The sequence below is a fragment of the Perca fluviatilis genome, chromosome 19, assembly GCF_010015445.1.
Source record: "Perca fluviatilis chromosome 19, GENO_Pfluv_1.0, whole genome shotgun sequence".
Taxonomy (NCBI): domain Eukaryota; kingdom Metazoa; phylum Chordata; class Actinopteri; order Perciformes; family Percidae; genus Perca; species Perca fluviatilis.
The window spans coordinates 18150421-18178106 of record NC_053130.1 but is presented as its reverse complement, the minus strand read 5'-3'; the positions used below and the strand labels follow the sequence as shown (position 1 = coordinate 18178106).

Below are 27686 nucleotides of genomic sequence, written 5' to 3'. Positions count from 1 at the left end.
TAAAATTCCAACAACTTTATATCAACTCCAGCAAAAATACAAAGTTCTTAACATAAAGATGCATCATTCTTGGATTACCACAAATAAAGCAGTTATTTCTTTCTAATATACAAAATCAAAATCTTTAAATAGCAACTGTAAAGAATAAACATGTTCAAGTCTGATATTTGGTGGGCTGTTTTAGCTAAATGCATTAGCCTACGTGGAGTTCTTAAATAACAATAAAAAACATGACGGACATGTTTTGCATTTGCAGATGATATACCCTCTAGAGTAATGAACATAATAAAAAATAACACTGTGCTAAAAATGACAATTGACAATACACCAATGTAAGTTACTACTGTGGAAGTTAAGAAACTTCCCATTATGAGAACATCTGCCTGACAATAATAAAACAAAAACATAAAACTGCAACATACAACTCAGAAGTGTGACTAGACTACCCCAAAAATGTCATATCCAACTTGCATGTAATCACGGAAGGAATTCATCACCCTGCAATGTGCCATTAATGCTAAAGAGGCCATGAACTTAATTCATATTAACCAACAAAATATACATACTTTTTAGGTATTTGTAATTAGGAAATATTGTTAGCAAAATTATACACAAACCAGTATTCCAACGTCATCTCAGATGGGTGGATACAAAGTCTTGATTTTCAAAGCTCAGGGGCATAAATATTGTTCAGGGTTTCAGTTCTAGTAAGGCAACAGCTGTAATGCACAAGTTGCTAAAACTGGCTCCACATTAACAAGACTAAACACATGCAGAAGCTGGTAAAATACTCAAAGTGAAGTCCCCATTATGAGCAGATAACAATGGGTGTAATGGTCACAGTGATGGAAACTGACCCAAAACATAAAAAATACAAACATTTGTCATGACACATACAGAGCAGACCTGCCTGTTTTAACAATTCAGATTTGTATATATTTTAACATCTAATACAGCCATAGTAAGAACAATATTAAGTTAATGCTCTGGGAAAATGGGAATATAAAAATCAGGTTAGAGTAAATCAGAATGTCTGAATGCCTCAGACAACGTAAGAATTTAGAAATGATGCACGAGGCACGAACTGTGTGGAACGGAAACTATTTGCACACACTCTGAAGCAATAAATGTTGACTGCCTCTCCAGGGATTGGAAGTTGGTATAACTAAAGTACAGGAGTTTTCACATTTAGCAACACATTGTATTACTTTACACTTCATAAATAAGGCACTGGGTCACAACAGTCACATATTCACAATGTTGTGATTGGAAGACAGGCTGGAGATACAAACTGCCTAAGGTAAGGTAAGAATCTTATTCAAAACCTGATCTCCCTTCTCACAGCAAGCTCTCTGAACAGTAAATGCAGCGCATGCTATCATCTAAAACAATTGGATACAAAATCGCAAAAAAAAAAAAGCAAAACAGGATGGTGAGTGAATTTAATGTCACCTTGATTACCGCATCAAAGTTTGATGTTTGTTATCCCAACTTTTAAAATGAGGTTTGACAGGATATTATCTCCAGCCGTGTCGTAGAGCGCTGAAACAGAAAGCCAAACAGCAATTACGTCTGCAAGACATCATGTAGGACTTGTCTGTAGTCCCTAAACACAGAGCAAATGCTCGCCATCACATCTGTATTTTCACACTGAAGCTTTACAAAAGCATGACTTTCAAAATGTGTTCCTTCTTCACATATGTTCCTACTGAAAAAGGCGTCCCCTGAAGAGTTTGGTAAAAATAGAAAATAGATACTTCTGGTCCTTCTGAATATATTCCAGATAAAAGAAAATGACAAAATCCTCTTAATAAAGATGATCTTCCTGTGCAGGTGGATTTCATTTCGAGAGTGATGTCCTAGTGCGCTTAGCTGGGGTCTCTAAAAGCTCCTGAGCTCTCTTAGTTGCCGATTTTGTCCCACTTCGTGGCAACAAGTCCGTCTGCCTTCTCTTTGCAGGGGACTTTAAAGCCCCTCTTCTTATCATCGTGGGTCCCTCAGCTTTTCTGACTGGTTTAGGAGATGCATTTTGTGTTTTAATGGACTTTGTTGCCTTCTTCGAGGCATGACTGGGGCTCCCACTCGAAGGGACTGCCGCCTCCATTTTTCTCTGGGATCTAGTTAGTACCTGGTCAGGTGAAGTCGGAGCCTTGACATCCATGCTCTGCTGCGGGGTGTCAACAGCGCACTCTGTAGCTTTAATTTCAGCCAAAGTACTCTGTGACGATTCCTTTTTTTGGATATTTGCAGCGTTCACTTTACACACAGTGGGTTTTTCTACCTCTACTTTCTCTGCTTCAATTAGTTTTTTATTGTCGACCTTGCTTTTAGATGCATCGACAGAGTTATGTTCAGATATTTTAGGAGACCCTAGTCGTTGAGAACATCTCTTGGGCAAATCTTTTCTAGTTGCATCTCTTGAAGCTCTACTACTGCTCTGAGCCTTGACTGCCCTCTGTTGAACTGGATACTTTGTAGTTTTTTTACCAGCCAATGTTTTCCTTCTTTCTATTTTTGCTGCAAATGCTTTCATTTGTTTACCGACAGGTAAGGGCGATTTCTGTGCCTTCGGGGATGGTTTCATAATGGACTTGGCAGTGGATTTTTTTGTGGCTAGTCTATTTATGTTGGTTTTTAAGGTTTTTGAGGCCTCTTTGAGTCTAACATTGGTTTGCTGAACCTGCATCTTCTCTCGGATATTAGAGTATTTCCTCAAGATCCTTGCACTAGCTGGATTCTTTGATTTACCAGAAGATTTCTGGGATTCATTTATCTCTCCACGGGCTTTGGCAGAGGAGTGTGACTTAGTCAAAGTCTGAGTAGTACTGGGAAGGTCTCTTTTCTCTTTCCCTCTGACTGCATTTGCCTCCTGCTCCAGTGCTTTAGCAATCAGTTTCTGACTCTTGGCGTTGCTCTTTACAGGAGAGGCGATGGCAAACTTTTTCAAATGTTTCTTTAAGCGCTCTGCCTGTAGGCTTGGAAATACCCCCTGAGAGGTCCCTGAAGCACTAGATGAGCTGTGAAAGCACAGCTGAGTTTCTGACGGAAGACGTGTATTCACCTTCTTGACAATGACAAGGGACTTTGTTTCTGTTGTTTCAAGGAACCAGCGACAAATACTGGTGAGATTAAAACCTTTCATGAAGAGCATTTGGACTGGTGAGTATTTCTGGTGCTCTGAGGACTTAGATTTTCTTGCCCTGCGTTTACTTTTCCATATAGCTGCCTGCCTGTCTGCTTTGTTTTTGTATTTTGTTGCTGGCTGACCCTCTTTGTCCATTTGCACCCAGCCTTTTTGCATTTTATCATACTTAATGTTCAGGTTTGTAATTAGGTGTTGGTTTTCTTCTCCAGTCAGAGTCTCGAAGAATTTGTTAGTTTGTTTTGGGGGTTCAGGTCTTGGTGTTATGACAGGGATGGCTGAGCTGTGGGGCAAGACAGACACTGGAAGGGGCTTCACCTGAGCTTTGGTTACTTTTTCTGGCATTATTCTGATTGGGGAAACTATGTCACTCTGTCTTCCAGCTCCAGTAAGAACACTTGTAGAGGGTACAGCCAATCTTTGTGACCTCAAAGCCAATTTCTTGTTGTCCACTGGTGATGAATGAGTAGCAGACTGGTGGGACATTTCAGCCTTACTGCTCTCACTCCTTAAGGGCATTCTTGTGGGTTTGCCTGATATGGAAGAACAGCTATCGTCTCCACTTGCAGAACGGTCTTCTAAAGATGCTACATTTGGCTTTTGTGGAAAAGAAACATCACTTGCTTCAGCCTCCTTTCGGAGAACCCGCTTACTTCTTAATGGCATAATCTGTGCTTGCATTTCAGTCTTTACAGGACTTTCATTTTCTAATGGACTTGATACCTCGCCGCTAAGCTGCGGTTTGTCATTCTTAATATCGTCTACTACAGCCTTTGTAGACCGTAGTTTCTGTTTGGCCTGCAATCCATTTTCTACTTCGTTTTTTTGTATTTCTTCAGAGGTTGTCCCTAATTGCTGAGTGTTTTCAATGTTTAATTCTACAGTTGTCTCTGGTGCTGTGTTCTGTTTGGACTGTTCAGAGGATTCAGAGGAAGAGGACCTGATTGGAGGAGAAGAAGTAGGAGGAAGTGAAGGAGGAAGGTAGAGGTGCTCTGTAAATGAAAGAGCATGGGATGCAGTAGATTTTGGAGATGAAATGGAAGAGACAGCATTTGATTTGGGTGGCGATACTGGAGTTCCAGCTGGCCTCTGGCTGGCTGATCTAAGTTGCCGCTGATCGGCGAGGACAGGCAAACTATCCTGATCTCTCGGACCTTTTTTTTGTTTCCGGATTTGTTTGGTCCTTGAGGGAAATTTAGAGGTTGGGCTTGATGGTGTGGCCGAGGATGGTTCTTTCACCTGCTGAATCGCAGCAGTAGTCTCAATCGATTTTACAGCTATGTCTGTTTCAGGTAGAGGTTTCTCCAAATTCTTGTTTTCAACAGTTGAATCAACAGAAGTCTTTTTGGGGACATTCTGACTAGATTTCACTGGGGTTTTATTAAGTGATGTGGTACTGTTCCTTGATCTACGACGCAGACTTCTGTCAGAGGCCGATATCGGTCTACCGTTAACAAAACCCACTACCACCCCTTCGGTTTTTCTTAACCGCTTTGGCAGCAAAACTACAGAACCTCTTTTTCTACGCCAAGGGGGTAATTCCTTCAAGAGCGCATCAAGTGACTTTGAGGACACGTCATCGTCATTTTCACCTTCAGTCTCTAAAGGCATAACACCGTCAACTGCTTCAGGTTTTTTAATTTCTGTGTTTCTGTGCTCCTCTGCCGAACCAGTGGTGTTGGACTTTTCTGTCACTTCAGAGTTGTCATAGTGCATCTGTGTCTCTGGTTGAAGTTCCTGACGTTGCTCCTCTTGTATTTCCTCCCTTTTATTTTCCTCTTTTTCTTCCTCAATTTGATCCACCGGTGACGGGGCACTATTTTGCTGAAGAACAGGCTCGCTGTTGTGCAGTTGATCTGATAAAAGCTGGGGCTCATCTTCTTCTATGGTTGTATCCTCCAATGGTTCTACTACAGTTTCTGTGACTATCTGCTCAGTACTTTCCTGCACGTTTCCTTGAGGCTCAGGCTCGTTATCTTTTTCTGCTTCAAATGGAGCCTGTGTAACACTTTCTTCACTTCCTGTTGTGCCTAAATCGGCAGGTGTGTTCTGTTCTATTGCTGTGTTAATATCCGTTTCTTTGTTTTCTGTTGGGGACCTTATCGGAGATGAAGGAGCAGACTGCCCCTTGCTCTGACACTGATCTGTCTGACTTGTTTCAACTATAACATTCATTTCACTGGCTGCTACCTCCACCATATCTCCTGTTCCTGGTATCACACTCTCATCTGATTCTTGTGTGGACATTTGTTGATTCATTGTCTCCCTGCATGCTCCAGCAAACAGCATATCCACAGGTGGTACACCTTCAGGCTTTGAAAGTATTTGTTTTGGGGTGACCAATGTGATCAGCTCTGGAATTGGATTCGGACAGTTGCCCCTCCCAGCTAATGTACGGACCGTTTTTAACTCCCATATTTCATCTGAATACGTATGTCCTCTGGTGCTTTTTCTGGCATTGCGACGTGGGAGCATGCTGCACTGCTGCTCCTTAAAACACTCTGTAATTGGTTTGTCAATAAAAACAATGTCACAGTGACCAAGATCAGGGTCAACTATTTCTCTACAAGCAGAGTCCCTAATCCGATGATCAGAGGATGACCTGATAGTCTTCCTTGCGGTCCGCGGAGAGTCTGAAGGAATGGTCATGTGAACTGAAAACAGGTTTGCTGGTTTATCTTTGGCATGCCCGAGAGTCTCTCTCTGCCTAGCTTGATGTGTGTGACTAGTCGGATTGTGTCTTTTCACAAAGGAGTTGAGTCTAGCACTATGACTCTCTGTTCTGTTGGATGAATTTGAGTTACCCTGTCTTTCCTCCAAAGTGTCAGAGTGAGATGAAAGAGAAGCGTTGAGCACACATGACAACTTCTTACCGGCAGCAACGTTGCTGGTCATGATTTTCATCTTAAGAGGGGCATGATCACCATGACGGTTGTTCTCTGCATCCACTGGATTAGGGGTGGGAGTGACCAAAGCTTGGTTACTCTCTGACCCAGGGCTGCAAAGATCCAAAGCAGGGCCTGCAGATGTTTTCAGTGACACTGCATTCTCTGGAACGTTTTTCATTGCACAGCTGCTTGGGAAAGAATGGGACACATCCTGGACTTCTGACTTGGGAGTGGATTCACTGGGAAACCTTAGCTCAGAGCATGACACAGGTGTGACTGGGCTGGATTTTGCAGTGGAGCAAGCAGGTCTTTGGATCCCAGAATTACAGGCTTGCTGTGTATTGGAAGATGCCAGTGCTTTGACCTCCGTCTGTAGAAAACCTATGGCATCTACAATCTGTCTCTGATGGTGGGGACAGAGTTTGGCTATGAACTGTTCCAGCGTGGAGGTGGACTGTAGGTCTCTTGCCTTTGCAATAGGCAACTCTGTAGACTCACTGAGGAGAAAAAAGAACAAATTGATGTAATTGCACATCAAGAAGAAGCAACACTGGTTCATACTATTGATTGGTATGTGATTATAACACTTACGCAAAATAACATGTCCCTTCATCACTACGTGTCCCTAATAAAGTTGTCAAAAAGTGGTGGAGCTAAATGTTTGAGTGAAATAATTTACAATTGTATAACGATGTTTATCATTGCATATTTATTAGAAGAATAGGTGATTTTAAAAGTGAAACCTTCATCCAGTGAACTTGACCAATTACATTGTTAGCGCTATTACATTTTTCTTCTTTGCACAGTTGTGCCTTTTGTTACAATTTACATCAAGAAAATCCTACACATGCACAATACATTTAGTAATGGTGGCCCACTTAATTAAAACAAGTCAAACACATGTTTATCACTTGAAAGAGCAAATATATTAGGGGAAAATATAGAGTACATCATTTTTGTCAAGTTTTCATTTATTTAATAACTAGCGCAAAGGGTGACATTTAGATACAAGTGCTCAACAAAATTGACTAGTAAAAGAAAAATCAAGTGTGACTGAACATATGCTAAGTTAGTTATTTTCATACCTGTGAGGTTTTGTTTGTGCCAATTAAAATCTTAAATAATCAGTCAACTGGGGAAAGGGGGGGGGGGCATGTTCCTATATTTCTGGCAAAATTTTCTTTCAGTGAGGTAGGTCTATTACAAATCCTCCGAGACCTTTGGAGCATTTATACCATCACATATACATTATATATGTTATAACTCTGAAAAGGTTATTTTCTTTCTAAAACAAAAAGCCCAAAACAAGCCCTTCCCAAGCTACACTGTGGTCTTATAACAAGAAAATGAACAGACAATGAAACCACATCTGGATTCCTGAGGTAACATGTCACAAGGCTATGCAGAGTAGTGAAAAAGAGAAACAGCTTTGCCCACAGCATGTGCAGCTGAGCAAGAGGTGTTGGCAACTGCAAGGTGAACATAGTATGTAGTCAGAAAATGCTATGTTGAGCATTGTCTAATATTTGTTTAAAACAGATAGTTACAAACTAACATTTGTATACAACTGTAAATGCTGATTTGCCAAATACCATGCTACTGTTTTTATTTTGACGAAGTAAAGCTGAAATCTTTAACATTTCATATTTTGTCACCTTTGAGCTAGATCAAAGATGTCGGGATATCTAGTTCTAAGCTTGCTATGTAGCCTCTACTCAGTGCTAGTTTCCTGCTATATAGAAAAGTGACAAAGTGAATTTGGATTTTTACTATTATTTTGATGAATTGTCAAACAGACAATTTCTGAAATCTTCAGAAATGCAGTTTTAGAATGTTACACTAAGTAGGTTTTTAAATTAAATATTTGCCGTTTGAGGCACTGAACTGTAAAGAAACATGTTAATGAATTACCCATTGGTCAACATCTTACCTGCACTGAGGTTATATTGACATTCATTGTGTAAAAAAGTATAAAAATAATAAAACAGTGTAAAGATGTACTATGTTGTTTTTTTGGCTTCAAACACAAAATGATTTGTACAGCATGCCAAAACATCTCAAATGGAACCTTTAGAGATTAGAAAATAAATTTAAGAGATTAAAAAAATAACATTTGCTGGAACCAGACCAATTTTCTGCTAGGCTCATTAACTAACTTAACATCCCTGCTTGCAAGTTCTAAGGAGTAAAGTGTAGTACCTGAATAACGAGTGGTAAGCGTTTTATCCCTGAGGGTTTCGCTATCTGTTTCACTAAGCATTGCAGTAAAGAACTCAAACAAAGTACATGCCTTTTTCTTCCTGATGAATAAAATAACAAATCTAACAAGCAAAAGCAAACCAAACTCATTTCCACAATATTTCACAAGCACACAAACATGGATGAGTTCACTCATCCACAATGTTCATATACTGCACATTAGGGATATAAATAATCTGGCAATCACAAACTACTATATTTTGTCATACATCTTCAGTGAACCATTAACCAGATTCTGGTTAAATGGTTTAAGGATATTTCAAGTTCACAGTTAATCTATTTGATACATTGTTGACTTGACGGTAAACACACCAACACTCCAGTATTTTCAATAAAACATCCTTAGAGATAAACTTCACCATACACAACTAACTTGACATATATGATTTAGTCCAATCATGCAAAATATAACTAGTGTCATTCCTGAATACATTGTTGAAGTTAAATTAAACATCCAACATCTGTACGTTATTTTTTATGACAGCGATACTCTTAGTCGTTTTAGACTTTTCTCATACATTATATTTAACAAGCAAAAGACACCCAACTTGTGTCAGAATAAGTTGGGACAATCTTAAATGTTATCCCTTCACATCTATTATGCAAGACAGTTAAATGTACCTTTTAAGCATCAACTTAGGTCTATAAATATTATGTGTATAACTTTGTTTGATTAAAGCCATTTACATTCATGGTTACTTAAGTGATAATAAAATTAATTAATAAATATAGATTAATAAATACTGCATTAACAAAAAAAAAACTCCAAAAATATCAATTTGAGTAGGTACGTAAGGGGATGTAAACACTTCCTCCACTTGGGAAAACAAATGTTTCTCCTAAGAAGAAGGTCGTCAAAAATGCTTTTGTCACAACTGTCCAAACAACATCCCCACCCCAAAAAGAAAAAAATAGAGACAAAGAAAATATTAAATAGATTATCAGGGTGCAATGAACTACAAGGATACACTCAAATATTTACATACGGTTGAACTTTGATAGATTTTCTACTGTTAATTAACTAACTTGACAGTTAGTATGACAGCTCTTTGTGTAAACTATTCACCTTCACTCAAATGAACTTTACAATAAACTGTGTTGTGTACATGAGAAATTGCTACATAAAACAGCTACGATAACAGTAGACTGTGATATCGGTTTTCCAGTTGAGGTAGTCGACCATTAGATTTGCTACAATAGACAATGAGGAGCGCAAAGAAATGTTTTGCCTGTCAATAAACCCAAAGCGCTTGTATATCTAATATATTAATTCAAATGCATGTAATACTCTAAATGAGAGAGTAAAGTGTGGTTTTTGAGTGATGCTGGAGGATTGTCAATGCAAGAATAATTGAATGAATGAATGTGAATCAGTGACTAGATTTCACTTAATCATATCAATCATAAATGTATACTTGAAGCCACTGCATTTTGTTTTTTCAACCGAGTCAAAGTTATTCATACATTTTGTGAATATGTATACAAATTATATGCAATTTAGAGTGGTTAATTAGTTGCAAATAGAGTTAGAGGTAAAGTGAGAGGAAATGCAAACTGCATATAAAAACTAAAGAATACCTGCATTTAGAGCAAGTTGCGAAGGAATACAAAGAAAACTACAACAGAAAAACAAAACAAACAGAAGCCCAACAAGTTAGTTAGTAAGTTTACCATCTAACAAAATTGTACTATTGTTACAGTGCTATTAACAAGTGTTTCCCTGAACTATGTTACAGCTGAACCAACTCTCACTTGAAAAGGTTTACAATCTAGGCAATTGTATGTAATATATGCCTGCAAATATATTATCTTTGTTAAATGCTTGTAGTGAAGGAATAATTTGTTTTTATCAAAAAATCCACGATCGTCAACATTATTTACACCTAAAATCCTGCAATTTGCAAAAAACAATAACCAATATTTGCAATAGCTGTGCATCAACCTGATGAAAGAATAATGGGCCATGATCCCATATTCTGGAATGTCCTGAGGTATTAGTGATAATGCACAATGAGGTGTCCATTTCAATCATAGACGTGCATTTGCAAAACAGTGACAGAGACCTTCCCGGTCATCCCTAAGGGCCTACATACACAGTAGAATTGACTACATATTCACTTTGAACATATGACCAAGTACTCTGAACAGTACTGAGAGAAGACACCGAGGGGCGCCACTTCCTTAGACATGATTCAATTGTAAAGAACACATGTATAGAGCTAGGAATGATTATACATAACATAACCAAAAAAATAAACTGAAATTAATTAACAATAAACTGTAGTATATCAGAATTCTTAAATTGAAAGTATGCCTTCCAGGCACAATATGTAAGGCAAGAAGACACTGAGTGTTTTAGATATATGGCCATAACATTTGTATGCATTGCTAACCAAAGCAAGGGGTAAAATTACATAAGTTAATAATAAATATGGGTATTTTGATTTAAGTGTTACACACAGCTATTAAGGTTTTATGGAAAAACAAGTCAGCTACTACCACTGTCTAGCAAATGCAACATCGGTCTGGTTAAAGAGTACATCACTAATGATACTTTACAGTTCTATCACTCATTTGATGAGAGGCTTCCATCATGGAAATCATTTCTGTTCTCTTCAGATGCACTCTCTCTTTTCTCAGAAACAATGTGCTGGGAGTTTTGGAGTTCTTTCCTCTCTGGGGACCGTGAAACACCCTGTTCCTCTACCTTTATCAGCTTCAGTTTTTTTTTGGGGGGATGTTTCAAGGTTCCCAGTCGCTCCTTAACTTTGTATTCCAGGGTGCTGTGTGGAATGCCATAGATCGTTTGGGCTTTAGACACACTCATTTTCCCACCCATCACCATCTCAATAGCCTCTTCAAGCAGGTCAGTGTTGTACTGTCGATATCGCCCACGTTTCTTCCTTGGCTGCTTGTTACCTGGGTCTGACTCTGAATCCAGAGGATAACTTCTCTGCAAGGCTTTGCGGTCAGTGTCGTAAGGCCATTCCTTCTCTGAACCTGAGCTACTAAAACCTCCACTGCTCTTTTTCTGGCTCTGCCTCGGGAGAATGGAACAAAGTGCCTTTCCCATACCGTTCTCACAAGCTGATCTTGAATACACGTTGGACAGGGAATCCCAAGACGGGTCCGTTGCTGTTGCTAAAACTCGCACCTGGGGAATCTTGAGGTCGAAAGATGATGACTGAGAAGGGGAGAGGCTGTGGTCCCTGCAGGCCTCGTGAAGGTTTACTTTGTCATAGGCAAGTGGCTTTGTCCAAAGTCCAGCAGCTTCCAACAACTTGGGTATGTCTTTAAGGTGCTCACTAGCCTCACGGTTGGTTTTGAGTTTGAGGAGGGCCCCAAAATGACTTTTAAAATTCCAGGTAGCAGATCCATTTTTGAAAAGGTCAGTAGGTCCAGAGCTGTGGCTGAGAGGTGACTCTGGGTCGCTCTCAAGATCGGGCTCCTCTTTGATGTGCAGCGAGTATGCAAGAGATGAGGACGGCTTATAACGGGTGGAGTGGCCAATATTCTCCCTCATCCTTCCATCCTGTAGGCTCCTCATAAACAGCCCGACTTGCCCGTCCGTTCTCAAGGATCGCCTGATTGGATGGAAGGAAATTGGGTGTAAGCAGAGCTTGCACAGTGCCTTTTTTTCTCTTTTCTAAAAGGAGGATGGGTTGGGGAGGGGAGGATGATGGCCACTCCTTTATTATATGACCTTGCTTTGGTAACATCACTATCTTCTAAAATAACTGACTGTGTGGTTGTGTGTGTGACTTTTAAGAACAAAAAAGGCTCAAGTTTGACAATTTTTTATTTGCTTGCTGTGATGATTGTTAACAAAATGTGCAACAAAATAAGAAACAAAAAGGAAAAGAAAGGGCAAATGAACAATAAAAACAAAAGCAAAGAAAATGGCATTTATTGGAGTACATTAAAGGTCTTGACTCAAAAAGCATAGCCAGAAGGAGGCATTATTTGTCATTGCAGTAAGGCAGCTTGGCACGTAGCCATTAAGCAGGGCACACTAACTAAGTCATACAAAATGACTAGTGCAAATAAAGCTCTTGACATTTTGTGTGTGACGTTACCACTGAACAAGCACAGAAATAAAAGAGTAAGCCAGCAGAGGGTTGTGTGTATCAAAGTCAAAACCTGACTAACTGAAGTGTGATCATATGAAGAAAAAGTTATCTGGTAATTAGATCAAAAAAAATTATTATATTTACTTTGTCCTCCAAATGCAAAATTGAATTAACCAAGGACAGTGTGCATGTTGTATATCATATTCATAAAATCAGATGAAAATCAGAGCCATCTTTATTCTGCTAGGAATGATCTGCAAGGATGATCTCTTTAATATCATATCAGCTCTCAAAGCAGCAGAAGGGGAGCATGCAATGCCACTAGTGCTTAATTAATCCATATAAAAATGTAATTATAGGCACATTCAAGTACAGATAGCTATAACAGTATCAAGAGAATTTGCTCTCAAGAAAAACAACAAAACTACATTACAATACAATCCTATTTAGATTGTCTCAAGTGTTTGATTAAATTAAGAATGAAATAAAATCACAATTTGTCTACAAAGAATGCAATTTCAAATTTGAAATACAGCCCTCTGATTTAGATGAATGACATGAGAAAATGTTTATTTTTTAATACTATCAGTGACTATAATCTGCTGAAAAAGTTGGCGTCATGTTTATCTGAAGCATGCAATATTAAAACTACTTGTGTTACCAGCACAGTAATAGATGTACAGGCAATACTTATTTTGAACATTAAAACAACTGAATACAAGCTTTCCTTGGGAGAGAAACATGGTGTGCAAATAGGTATTTGTATGTATATGTATGTACAGTACAGGCCAAAAGTTTGGACACACCTTCTCATTCAATGGGTTTCTTTATTTTCATGACTATTTACATTGTAGATTCTAACTGAAGGCATCAAAAGTATGAATGAACACATATGGAATTATGTACTTAACAAAAAAGTGTGAAATAACTGAAAACATGTCTTATATTTTAGATTCTTCATAATAGCCACCCTTTGTTTTTTTTGATAACTCTGCAAACCCTTGATGTTCTCTCAATGAGCTTCATGAGGTAGTCACCTGAAATGGTTTTCACTTCACAGGTGTGCTTTGTCAGGGTTAATTAGTGGATTTTTTCCCCTTATTAATAAAAAAGCAAAGGGTGGCTACTTTAAAGAATCTAAAATATAAGACATGTTTTCAGTTATTTCACACTTTTTTGTTAAGTACATAATTCCATATGTGTTCATTCTAGTATTGATGCCTTCAGTGAGAATCTACAATGTAAATAGTCATGAAAAAAAAAAAAAAAAAGACAAACGTTGAATGAGAAGGGGCGAAGCTGTACTATATATCTATATTTATGTATGTATGTATGTATGTATGTATGTATGTATGTATGTATGTATGTATGTATGTATGTATGTATGTGTATTTGTGTGTATGCGTATGTATGCATGTGTGTATATGTATGTATGGGTACATACTGTATGCATATATGTATTTTTTAGTTTTGTTCGAAATAAAAATAAATGAAATTAAATGAAATGAAAAACCCCTCTACTAGTACTACATCATTGAGAATCAATGTAGTAAATAATCATCATCAGGCCAGTAAATTATCATCATCAGGCCAGCCGGTGCCAGACAAAAGGCTCTTTTCACAGCAGTCATTTTGACATGTCATTGCACTGCAACCACAGGTGTAATAATTAATCAATCAGTTATGGCCCCGTTCCATTTAGGTGGGTTATGACACACAAAACATAACGGGGCCACAATTACTTTGATTAATTTCACCTGTGTTTCTCCTGTATGACATGTCAAAATGACTGCTGTGAAAAGGACCTATGATGAACATGAACAAGGCCGAGCTAACAGAATCCTTTTAAACCACAAACTAAGATGCTGCCCTTTCAGTCCTTAGCTGGCGATACCAGTGACCGGTTAGACAAAAATTGAGGACCAGGCAGCTGCATTAACTTGAAGTCTGCAAGGTCATTTATTTTGAATGGCAGCATAAAACAAAATGCATCCATAAGGATGCACTGGAGTGAGGTTTTAAAGCAGAATCCAGCAGCAGAACCACATAGAAGATTTCACTCTGTTGCAATTGGTAATACCCTTTCCCATGTTTCTTTGTGGCAAAAAACCCTTCTGTCAGCACAACCCTGTTTGATACTGTTCATTTTTATTAAGCCACCAACTATCTGCGAGATGTTCAATTTCAGAACTCAAATTACAGGCCTCAGCTAATGCCCATGCATTGATGCCACTACATGTAAGCGTTCATTCCAAATTCATGTTATGAGTCATCCTAAACTACAATGAAACATATCATCAAAACATTACTTCTTAAGTACTGGAGACTAAAGAAACAAATAAACGTATCTTACCCTTTAAGCGTGGATGTGGCTGGAGAAAGGCAGGGACTACGGACAGGCAGGCTGCTGCTACTATAGCGGTTCTTTTTAATAGATAAGTCAAGAACTCCATCTGTTACAAAAAAGGCAGGAAAAAAGTTCAGACTGGCCTATCACCAATGCACTAGCTGAGTCATGAATAAGCCTCCCTGTTACAGTTGTGTTTAAGTTCACACTACCTTGTTCACTAGGCAAAGCCAGAGGCCTCTTGATGGTGAGGTCAAGTGGAGCATCCTGGTCAGCCATGAGGAGCTTGCTGAGGACTGGGTTCTGGTTGTGTGCAGGCCCAGCTAGGGGGGCAGCAGGGCTGGCAGAAGGAGGAGCCCCTAAGAGCAATGGTGGGGTCGGTAGGCTTTGGTCAGAGCAAGGCTGGGAATCAGAGCCACTGTCCTGAGGGGAGCTGGTTTTTGAGGTATATTCGGCAGCAAACTGCCGGATCATTCTCTGAAGGATCTCTCGGGCCACTACTGGAATGTGTGGGTCCGAGAAATTTGGTGCATCTGAAAGGAATTAAATATGGAGGTAAAAACTGTTAAGTGTGCATTCATTTACTGAGCTATAAGTGGTTGTTGGTAAACATTCACAACCACATTGTACGAATATTTTAAGAACAAAAGCAGGCTTGGTACCCAGCCTGTAAAACAACTCCAAAGAAAATAGATGCTAAAGTAATTTTCCGTAGACCATAGAAGCTGTAGTTGTAGCAATTTTATTTCATGTGTATTTATAATTAACAATTAAAGCTTACCAAGTGACGGTGTACGCCATCTTGTCTGCAGGCAGGTTCTTTTGTACCAAGCACATTAGTGACATAATGCAAAATACTGAGACATAAAGACTCACCTTTTCTACAGAGGACTGCATTGAGAAATTCCTCGGCTTGTTTCTCTAGTTTGCTGATTGTGGTCTGATCTTTAACCAGGAGAGGTTTAGGTGTATCTTCAAGCCCTCCGTTGCTTAAGCCAATTAAGTGTTCCTGTCAGAAGACAAAACTGTTAAGTCAATGGTCTTCAGACTTAAACATGATACATATATACTGAACAATACATAGGAAGATTTTTTTTTTTTTTTATTAAGTTCAGACTGATTTCTCCTCACTTTAGGTAATCAGGTGCCCTGACAGATTATAGAGCATAGGCATATTTAATGCACTCCTAACATTTATCCATTGTCCACTTCTAGTTTTTCATCCTACATCCAAATGAAATTGTGAAAGACAGCACCAAAAATGTAAAGAAAGAAATAGAAAAAAACAATAATTCTTACCTTTACTTTGTCTCGCCTCAAACAGCAGAATAGACAATTTTCATCAAATGACCAGTCAGACACTGCTGTAGGCTCGAAGTCTATGGACAAAAAACAGGTGACAGGCAATGAAATACATTCGTGTGAAAAAATCCTATATTCTTGTGTATTCTTAGCCACCTTAAAGCTCAATACAAACCAGTACCTCAACAGACAGAAGAACTGAGGGAGGATTTGGCACACGGCTATAGTAAGAGCTTTTAATGAGGTGCAGCAACAAATGTTTTGACATAGAGCATCAAAATCTAATTGTCCATCGAAATCTGACAGTTTTTTGTTGCTCTCAAAGTACATACACAGACAAGGTGAACAAGGTAAACAAACATTTGACTACTATGTACAGATGTTTGTATATAATTAAAAAAAAGTGAATATACACATATGTACATACATACATACAAACAAACAGCTCTATGAGGATTGTAAACAGTTCTTTTTTAAACCTACAGTGTCCTATATTCAGTATGGAATATTCTTCAGAGAACAACTCAATGACGAGACTAAAATGTATGAATTAAATGAATAAGTGGGCCATAGGTCTAATCAAAGTGTTTTGATTATTTTGAATGAGAGTGACCAAATCAGGAGCAGACTGATTCAGTTAAACTTCATTTTTAAGTTAGCCTTCGTCCACAACTGCTATTGTAGAAAGTTTACAAGACTTTGACAGTCCTCTCACTGCAAATGTGATGAAAACCTAAATAATGGCCACTATTGTCTCACTAACATCATGCATTGTAAATAAATGTCTGTAGAACACTGTAGACTTTTACCCTGGCCCCACGCCATCTAAAACAACAATTTAATAGGAAGACAAGGCATCTTCTCTTCTGTAGCCAGAGAGGCTGTCTTGTAGAGTGAATGTAGAGGGGTACCAGATGGTACAATGCAGCAGCATTGTCATAATGTGCAGACAACAGATTATGCTTGAAACAAATTTCTCATTCATGTCATGCATACACTTGTAAGATCATGGCCACTATTATAATAATTAAAATGGTCTGAGATTCTTACCCTTAAATAATTTTAGGTCTTCTACCAGCTCTGGACCAAACAGACCTTCGAGAATGCTCTCAAAACCTGAGGAAAGACATGACATTCAATAAAACTGAGCATATACATTTTGACGTAGCATTGGTTAAGATTTGCTCCTAATTAAGGCTTTGTGCAGAAACCAACAGCAGCAGAACAGCGACTTAAAATCAATCACTGTTTAAGACAACCTTATCTGCCCAAGGGCCCAAATGAATTTGTTGTACTCCAGGAAAAAACAGCAAGAGCCTGGTCTACTGTACATCACCCTGCTTGTCTTTGCCTTTCCATTTCATCTTGACAACCCCAGCAACCCTCTGCTTCTATTAAAACACATATGTTTCAGTTTTCACCCCAGGTTTTTACTTTAACAGTAAATACATGCACTCCATCCTCCTGTTGCCAAGCAACTAAAGCACCTACAGTGTTGGGAGTGACTGCATGCTGTAACATTAAAAAGAAACAGTCAGAAACAAGACTGTATAGGATACTTTGACACCATCACATAGCAATGTTGCGGATTGGGAATCTGACCAAAGCAAAATCTTCGCAGTCCACTAATGGGTTTACAGTTAAGCAACTTACAAAGTGCTTCCAAAACATCCTATATCACATATATAGGCTAAGGAAACATTGTATATGCATTACTGATGAGATGGTGGTATCCTACAGTCCCAGCTGTTTGAAAGATGCATAGGACTTTGCTTGACAGTGCATTAACACAATACGCAATGTCTGCTTACTGCTGCAGGGTCAGTGGAACCAATCCAAAACCACTACATGCATTAAATTAAGCACTAAAGAGGTCAGAGGTAACATCTGCACACAAAAACCATAACCGACGGTTGTTAAACATCTATGTAAAACAAGTATTTATAGCATTGAATAGTAATATTAAAATGAACATCACAAGTTAAATTAGCCACGTGTTCAATTAGTCATCTAAAACATAATAATAAAGGCCTACTTACACTATGTCTTTACAGATAACGAGAAGAAATGATCAGCCCTTACCGTCCACTCTCTTCCTAAACTCACAGTGAATTCAATAAAAGCTGTCATCTGTTAAAATGCCCTCACTCTGCTTCCCTACAAATTCCCACCCACTTTTCAACAGCCAAACATAAAGAGGGGGGGGGGGGGCGAAGTGGTGAAACACAGCCTTGCTCATAGCTGCAACGTGAGTCTGTTTCTGGGTTAGTGCACAGGACTTCAGCTGTAACTATCTAATCCTATTTCTGAAATATTTTAGAGGCAGGGGGAGAGAAGTAGGTCATCTACTTTCGTTTGACAGAGCAGCACCATGACATCAAACTACTCTTCAGGAATTCAGTTTAGGGCATTTAAAAATGTGTCATAGTTTAAACCATGAGTTTGAGGCAATATTAACACATTCCAACCTACTGGCAATGTATAGTGTGGTGTAGTGACTAATAAAAAAGAACCTCTTCACACAAAACAAAACCAGCTGTTAAAATGCACATCAACCCCTCACTGTATTGAGTGCCCTACACTTAACAGTTTCCATATGTTATGTAATTTGGGATGCAGAAATAACAGTAATGTTCAGCTTTCAGGTGTATTTCCTGTTTAAAGGAACATTCACCAATTAATTCACTGAAGAGGGAATTAGGCCACCAATGAGCTGGTACCACACATATCTGCTTCGGTGTGTCAGCCCCCAGATACAATAACAAGCACAGGGTATAGAGGTACAAAGTGATAATGAGAAAAAGAAAAAATAAGACCTGTATTATTTGCCACCAGGCTTAACACCTAAAGGACTATCAAGGACTAATAAAAATGACAGTAGTCTGTTATCCAGAACTGTTAGTGCATACTATTATATAGTTTATTTTATTTTACAAGTACAACAGTAGGAAAGAGTTACCCATTCATGTCAATCATCTTGATGTGTGGAGAATGGTGATTCAAGACCATTTTTCTATTTCCAACCCTTGTTGGCTTGTTTTTTTTATTTACTCCAAATGTACTGTGGCTTGCCTCCGCGCAATTTATAGCTGAGTGAAGGGGAGGCTTAATTGTCACAGAGGTATGCTGAAATGAAAAATGAAATAACATAACTAAAGTCTTTGCTGGAATGAAAAAATAATCAACTTTGTTCTGGGGATGAGAGCAGCAACTTTTTAGCTACAAACTAAAAATGATTACTCAAAATACATTTCCGCTTTTAACCATCAAATAGGGAATAAGAAGAAGAAATGAAGTGGACATCGCTAAAAGTTTATTTGGTTAATAATAGTGTCCAATGCGGCTGCAATGCACAATAATTTTCAGTACCAATTAATATACATCTCATATATACATTTTTGAGTTATTGTTTTGTCAACAACAGTGGAGCATTAAACTACTTCGTAAGACAAACATCAAAACCAAACACAAAGAGGAGAACAACAAGCAATTTTGACGAAACTGTGTGCAACTATGTTTGGCATCGTGACTTCAGAAACGACTTAAGTTAAGCATCAGCCAAACCTTAACCATAAAAGTTTCTAGGAGGTCTTTTCATGGAGCTTATGTAGGCTTACAGTGACCAAGTCTGCCGCAAGCCTTGATTGTGCTCCAGGACGAATGCAGAGAGCGGGCGCAAGCATGCTTTCATACATGCTACAATTTGGGGTATGCATACACAGACACGTTCCTCACACACATACTAGAAAAGATGATGACATTTGACTGAGCAACATGATTAAGTCAAAAAAAACCAAAACAGCCTGTGCGACCACTTAACAAGAATAGGACAATGAATGGGGAACAGGGGTGTCGGACTGGGGGGGAAAAGGGGACTGAGTACCCAGGGCCCTCATGTGAGGAGTGCCCAAAAAGATGCAAGAATGAATAGCTGTGGATTAGGGGTGGGCGATATGGACAAAAAATAATATCTCGATATTTTTGGCGATTTTGATGATAACGATAATTAGACGATATCCTTTAAAAATGTGTTTTTAAAAGTCAGAGTTACTTAATCACTGATGATAATAATGTTGAATGAAAACCGTTCTTATTTATTTTCTTTAAAATGTAGTATTCAAGTAAAAACAATTCAAAGACATACAAAATACTAATACTGTACTAATATCAATTGAACTAGTGTAGGAACATTGAACTCTGAGTACACATTCAGTTGTACACCTCTGCTGTAATGTAAATTGTGCAGCATACAAGCAAGATTAAATCATAATAATAAACAAAGGGCTCTGTTCTGTAACATATTGCACACAACCATGTCCTTATTGGAAGCAGTCCTGAAGATGATAGGGCAGTGTCAGGCCAGGTTCTGATAGTCCTACTTGGTTGTACCGGGGATTTATGCTGGGATCAGGAATAGTTTGCAGTTTGTTCACTATGGTTAGCAGTGAGCCAAACTTGTGCTAACATTAGCATCAGGGGCTATGTGGACGGCAGTGTGCTGTTTTCGTCGTAAATAAAATGGTCTGTATATTACCGACAGGGCTTCCAGGTCAGGTGAGCAGTGCTGGGCAACGATCCTGCTGTAGGTACGCCATTCATTATGCACAAAAATGCAGTCCTCCGCCTGTGGTCTTGCCGGAGTTCTGGTCTCGATCCTAGCTAGCTAGGTAGCTAGCTCGGCGTTAGGGCTGCACAAATAATCGAATTTTAATCACAATCACGATTTTGGCTTCCCACGATCAAATTTGCGTGATCGAGCGATATTTAAAATGAGTCATTCCGTTCATAGAACGCTCCTTATCAAAGTTTTTGCAAAGCCAATCTAGCGCTCCATAAACCACTGTCTGATCACATGCCTCCGTGAGCCAATCAGAATTGTTCCCTGCACCGCGCAGCTTAGTTTTTAGACGTAGACAGTCATAGAGGACAAAATATCGTGAGATAAATTCCACAACAGGTAGCAGTCGGTCATCATAAGCCGGTCACAATGTTTACCAGTTTACCAGTAAACGCAACATTTTGTCCCGTCTGTTTTGTTTTTCATACAACAGCAGTGACCAGTGCTAGTTTGTGTCTTTTAGCTCATATCTTTAGCAGCAGACTGTTTGACGTCCCGCTGTTGGAATCCTGTCACACTACACCGTTTAGCTGTCAGCATTTTAGCCGGGTTTAATCCAGTTACTACTGTGGCTAACGGTAGGCTAACGTTACCTGCTGTGTAACGTGTTATTAGTTTTTACTAGCGTGACATGCAGCGATGTTTATGTTGCCTCTAACGTGGGTTTTGGAGCATCAGAGCGCAACGCAGACATCTCGTAACGGCTGTGTTGCACATTTGCACATCGTTAACACAACAATGACAATATTATCGTATACGATATATATCTCCCACCCCTACTATGGATGCGGGGAGGAGCATAGAAAATGCCTTTCTACAGGGCCCAGAATTTTGTGCTACGCCCCTGATGGGGAATACAGTGCAGTGCACGAAACAAGCATCCATTTTACTTTCCTGCCAGTAGGACATGCCCAGTCGGCACGGTTGTAGCGTGGACAGTTGGTGCGGTCACAAAATAACCTTAATGCTCTTAACTTTTACACAGAGAGGATTCCTCCAAATAATGTAGAAATGCTATAGGGTGGTCATGTGGACTTTTGTCTAGATTGTTCAACTAATTTCTGAGGAATCTTGTATTTTCAGCCGTAAATGACCCAATACTGCAGTATGCATGAACCCCATCGGCAGTTCCTATAAGGAAGACGTCAGAGTCCCAAAAACTCCAGAGTTTTATCATATTCAGAGTGCTTTCTCAGGAGCAAAATACTAGGTCTACATCATAGTTGCAGAGTTTATCCAAATTAATCCAAAACAAAAGGGATTCAACTAGGAAAATGCCATGTACTGCTAAGTGTAAAAACAAAATCTTAAACAGCAAGCTATGCAACATTGTCTATGGACAAAATTAATGGACACCAGAGGTAATGGGTTCTGCTACCCTAGTTTGGTAGCTCCCCACATGTCCACTTACAAGTTACCTGACGAACCACAAAAATTCTCTCTTCTGGCAATGAATAGCCTGTATCCCTAGTAGGAAGACAATGTGTGTACATTTCAAAAACACTTGTATACAGTAGGTATTAGGGACTTCATCATCAGTTCCTTCTATGTCTATTATTCGGAAAACCAACTACTCCAATTTTAATTCTGAACTTACTAATGCTATGATTTACTGATCACAAAAAAACATAAATGTCAATAAAATACTAACAATTAGCATGGTACTGCAGTGCTCTTTCCAGTGGATGACCCACCCTTCCCTCTGCCGCTCTAGTGATAAGGTTGTACAGTGCTGCATCAACCCCCACTCAGCCCATCCCCCACTGTAACTACTGTACACATACTATCTCAGGAGTGACCATGAGCTCGCAGAACAGGAGCTTCACTAAGCTCAAATCAGTGTGCATCCAAAATAAACCTTGCTAAATCTACCATCTCTTGCTACAGCCTTTGAAAAATACTAGACAGACTGATCATTCATAAATTATTGTATCTTTAAAAAAAAATGCATTATGTTTTGAAAATCTTACCAATGTTCAGATTGTGAGGCTCAGAGTGTAATTTTGCATGAGGCGGGTCACTGATATCCCTGAGCAATGCTCTATAAAGATGTAAGATGGGGCTGGGGGCTGCGGATGAGTGCAGAGATGATAAAATTGCACAAATTAGTCGAGCTACAGTACATGACTATTTTCATCCCAAGTCAGCCCATCATAGAGCCCAAGCCTAATGCCTAACCATCTAAAAAGCATTTACTATTACATACTATGCTGTCCACAAAAAAGTAACTAACTGTAGGTCAACAGACAAGTTAAGACATTACATGGGCATGAGCAAAGAAGTGCTTGAAATGTCATTTGGCTACACATTGGGTTCATTTTCAAGCAATATACGGTAGTTGGATCAGGCTATACAGTGGGCAATGATGTGGCAGCTTTGAGCAACATCTACAGAGGGGGGAAAACATGGCTTGAATATTTAACAAGACAGGATGCAAGCTGACAGTCAAATGGTGTAATGCTGCACAAAACATAAATTTGTATAACAAATATGAGACCACCATGATTTTAGGCAAATATGAAAAAGGGTGCAAGCTCACACACAGAGACACACACACTTAATGACAGTGCATTCCATAAAAGATCATTAAAGCTAGTGGTCATGTTTTGCAAAATGTCAAACCTTAGCCAGCTCTTTTTTCAAATATGGAAAATGTAGGCCAAAAGCTCATCAGAGAGGACATGCTGGAACAGAAAATAGGCCATGCTCAAGTTTAAATAATAAACAAGACAATCTGCCTGATGTCAATATTTGCCTGTTATTTGTTTGCGCACATCCTTAATCCCACTAACCCACATGTCCAATGCAAGCATGAATAACTGGCATTCCTGGCATTTTCAAATATCAGCTGGTGCTGTTCTAGTCCAAATTTCCCCAAATACAGACAGAACACACATTTTCAGCCACACAGTTTTCATCTGGGGGCTGATGGACCATGAACACATGTATGGGCAAACATACAGACAATTGTTGCTGCTGTTCTATGGGACAATTGCCCTTGTCTCTGCCCTGCAGTTTTACTGCTCACATTAAATACACAAAGACAAAATGTCCATTTCAGCATCAGTAGGGTGGTGGTGGCGTGCAACCCTCTCCACCAAAAAGCCAAACAAAAGTATGCCCTTGTTGTCATGGACAGAATATGCCATTCTGCAGCAAGCAAACTGATGCTGTTGTCATGTATGCTGCTGCTTTACAATTATAACCCAAAAACAAAAGGACATTTGTCAATCATAAAGGGGGGAACTGGCTAACTGAGCAGTCCTGGGTCTGGAGCTAGTGACTAGTCAGAAAGCTATTATTCTCTCTCCATTTTCATTTCAATGAGGAGCACACAGCCCACCTAGTATTGTAGCCTCTTCGCTGGAATATGTTTGTACTGGATCAGTCCACACATATCTCTAGCCTAGTCATTATTAAAACTGATGGTGAGCACTAAGAATACTATGTCAAATAGGTGGTGTCAACTTCCAACAACCAACTGTGCAGCTAAATAGCCATAATATTACAACAAATAATGAAAAGGTGATGTGCATTCAAATATAATGCCTATAACATAAATAATTCTGGACCTAAACTTTGGTTAGACTGGTCTATGACTGACAAACGCAAGACAGTTTTAGGTGGTCAGTGCAAATTGTTTTACTGCACTTGTTCTTTCTAATTATATAGTCAGAATCTACATTGCAACAAATAAATCAAGAGTCAAACATGTTTAACATGTAACACACCACAAAAAGACATTACTGGTAGATTTAGTGTTACTGCTTTCCGAAACATCACATATCTACTACCTTAATTCATGTCAAGAAATGTGTGCACAGAGTGAGCCTTGTACATACATTACACATTTCAGTAAGACCAACACATAGCGGCCACTTTAAGTGAGATGGATTTAATGTGACATTTTGAGATCAGCAGCGTCAGAAGTAGCGTTTCGGGTGTTTAAAATTATTTTTTTAATCCTGAAGTTGAAATGCTTTTTAAAAGTTTTCACAAGGAAAGCCACAACATACAATTTGTAAAATATATTGCATGAAATATCACAGAGACCCTCACTAAAAACATGGATCGATTTGTACATTTTTGTCCTCATGATTCAAGTTAGTTTCATGTCCTTCCCAAACCAGGCAGTCCTGTGTAACATGGAAATGGTCCCTTAATGAAGCATGCTGTGCTGTTTTCCTTAATGAATCATTACAGGAAATTATTTGTACATATTTCCCTATAAGATTGATAAAAGTGTATATGAATTATGAATAATCCAGTAAAAAAAAAAACAACGACATAGGAGCTGATTTGATTTCAACATTAGGGTCACCAAGCAACTCTGCTCCTCATTTGTGTAGTCAATCTGTGTTGGATAGTGCAGAGTGTCCACACTGGCTGTTGCTATGTTACCGAGTCAAAAGAAGGAGGTTGGCAAGGCATGGATTTAAAAATGGCCTTCTGTCAAATGGTGTAAAACTACTATTAATGTAAGCAACCTGTCAATATGTGTGGAACAGAATAATTAGATGGTGGATTGTAAACGTATCACAGAGAACTTCATATTGTTCATGGACCAATATGTTTTATTAATCAAGTGTTTCAGAAAAAAAAAAAAAAAACATAGTCAACAACTGAAATGTCTACTATCCTAGCAGCAATGTTAAATGGTTTTACTTTGCCTGATGCAGAGCAACAGCAGTTAAAAACCAAATACTTTAAACCTACACATTCAATGCTTAAGCCGACCATACATGCAGACCAATCATTGGTAAACAAGAGAGTGAAACCATTACTTTGTAGAGTCAGGGGATTGCGCCTAGAATGCATCACCTGGGAACAATGTTTGCTGTACCAAATTTTATGCCAATCCATCAAGAAGGTTGTGAAAACATTTTACTAAAAGACAAGCTGCTGGTGGTGCTAGAGGAAGATATTTCAGTCTGGTCCAAAGTAGTGGACCAACAATGTATGTATTAAGAACTGAATACAGCGTTTGAGGCGCAGCCCTGTTCATTCCTATGAGAGTTGCTCAATGGTACATGAAGCCTAGCCTAGAAATCTAGACGCACCCTAGCAGCAGCAAATGTAATTTGCAGCCAGGGGGTCTAGCAACTCTCCGTTGGCTTGCGAGCTGGAAAAACCAAACTCTGGCCGGGCCAATTACATTGTGTATAGAGTCGGTAGGCGGGCTTATGGCTGCTGCTGCTGCTGGGAACAGTGGTCTTTCGAATCAGCTTTGGCCGCGACTCTGGAAGACTTGGAGTTAAGCTTTTCTTTGACAAAAGAACGGCACTTAAGTAATTCTTAAAAAAGGAAGCAAAAGTTGAATCTATCAACTAGCTTTGCTACCTTCTTCATTGCTCTTCTTGGTTGCAGTGCTATCATATTGCGTGCAGAGAGAATTTGAAAGAAAACAGTTTATCCCACCCCTCGGATTGAGCCCTGTCAATGGCGAGTTCCCAGACCCAAAACCTTGATGTGGGTCTGGCTTGTCAGGCTACATGAAGCCATCATTGAGCCAAAAATTACCCGGACGATAGGCGCTGCTCCCGCATTGTGCGGCCCATAGAGCAATAGAGACCTTCACTGGCCGAGCCGGCTACTTCCAGTTTAGCTACTTCCACAACGCTAACTTGAATAATGTAACAGTGCAGCTTGTCTACACTGTCCAAATGTTATTGGATCGAATGGATCACAGTAAAACGAGTCATTTTGCTCAAAAAAAATGTATCAACTGATTTACAGAAGTCTCTCTCGCCATGTAAGTCTAAGGGAAAGTCTTTTCGGGCCAGAGGGCATCATGTGATGGGTTGGGAGTTGTAATTCCACTATTTTGCCACTATATTTAATATGCTTCAAAGCCCAGCACACTTCCTGGGGGCCGGGGACCAACCGAGAGACAGACCAAAAAGTCTTCCTGCCCAAGCCCTTATTTAAGGTTATGTCCTGTTCTGCTAGCTCCTACTAAGGATATAGCTTTAGCTATACTACTACAACATTATAGTTTAGCTTCAACTTCCACCCTCTAACATAGATAATAAAAGAGCTTTAAACCAACAATGCCTTTATAATTATTTGTGTAAAGGTGCCTGAAACCAACTAACATTATAGAAGTGTATTAGCATAACTTCCCAGCAGTGGGGTCTCAGCCACTTCCTCAATGCAGTTATGTGCGCCCGTAGGAGGTGATTGAGAAAAGCAAGTTAAACATCCACAACTGTTGTAGCCCTCCCCCATCCAGAATACAGTATCACCATCACACACGGGAACGCGCATTTACCAAACGGGGTCTTTTAGCCGACGCAACGCATAGAGACACTCCCTTTAAAACAAGCACGGTGCCCTTTAAACAAACTAACGTTACGACAGAAACGTTAGCTAGATAACTAAAGTATACAGTTTGGATATACAAAACAATAAAAACAGCAAGGAAACCCAAGGAGTAGTGCAACATTGCCATAAACTGCATACATTTAAGTAACTGCACGGGCTGGTTTCCGTGAGAAGGAAACAGTTGAGGACAAAAAGTCGCTCGGAGATGAGTCCGGTAATAGATGGTTATTTACATCGGTAACGGTCAAACAGAGTTGAAATTCGACCAGTAAAATTGTACGCTGTGTAACCGGCATTATCCTTACCTACACAGCGAATGAGTTTGTGTCGCCAAGAGTCAAGTTCCTGCCGAAAGCCGCGCCTGTCGATAGAGCATTGCTGCCTTTTACACTGACTCGCCATTTTCTATCGTTCTTGTCTAGCGGGCACGAGCACTGGAAGAGGAAGCGCTCTGCTATGTGAACGCGCGCGTCTCTGTGTCGAATAGGAAATCAGTCCAGAGGGAGACTTCAGTCACACCGAGTAACCCAAATAGTGTAATTAACAAAGTAACACACTAAATATATTCAAATGAATAAATAATATAATGCATTTAGCCCACAAAGAAAACAACAGTGTTACTTCCCCTTAAAAAGGAAGATTAATGTGGGGGTTAGGTTAAAGCAGGCTACTGCTGGGGCCCTAGACTCTTGGGGGCTCCAAGGCCCTGGGTTTACTATGTGGAAAATAGAGTGTA

At 39.3% G+C, this 27686-nt stretch overlaps 1 protein-coding gene across 2 annotated transcripts; it reads right to left on the bottom strand.

Annotated features, from left to right (window-relative positions):
* wu:fc17b08 (ligand-dependent corepressor) lies at positions 1-27376 on the bottom strand. 2 transcript variants are annotated; one of them, XM_039783609.1, is made up of 7 exons: positions 27256-27376; positions 17059-17124; positions 16006-16085; positions 15583-15715; positions 14919-15239; positions 14713-14812; positions 1-6527 (listed from the first exon to the last, which is right to left on the bottom strand). In XM_039783609.1, the coding sequence occupies exons 1-7, from the start codon at positions 27350-27352 to the stop codon at positions 1841-1843; spliced, it is 5484 nt and encodes a 1827-aa protein (XP_039639543.1). In that variant the 5' UTR covers positions 27353-27376; the 3' UTR covers positions 1-1840. The 2 variants fall into 2 exon arrangements, with proteins under 2 accessions (XP_039639543.1, XP_039639544.1); XM_039783610.1 differs by lacking the exon at positions 1-6527 and adding an exon at positions 6725-11873.
* Between the last annotated feature and the right edge of the window lie 310 nt (positions 27377-27686).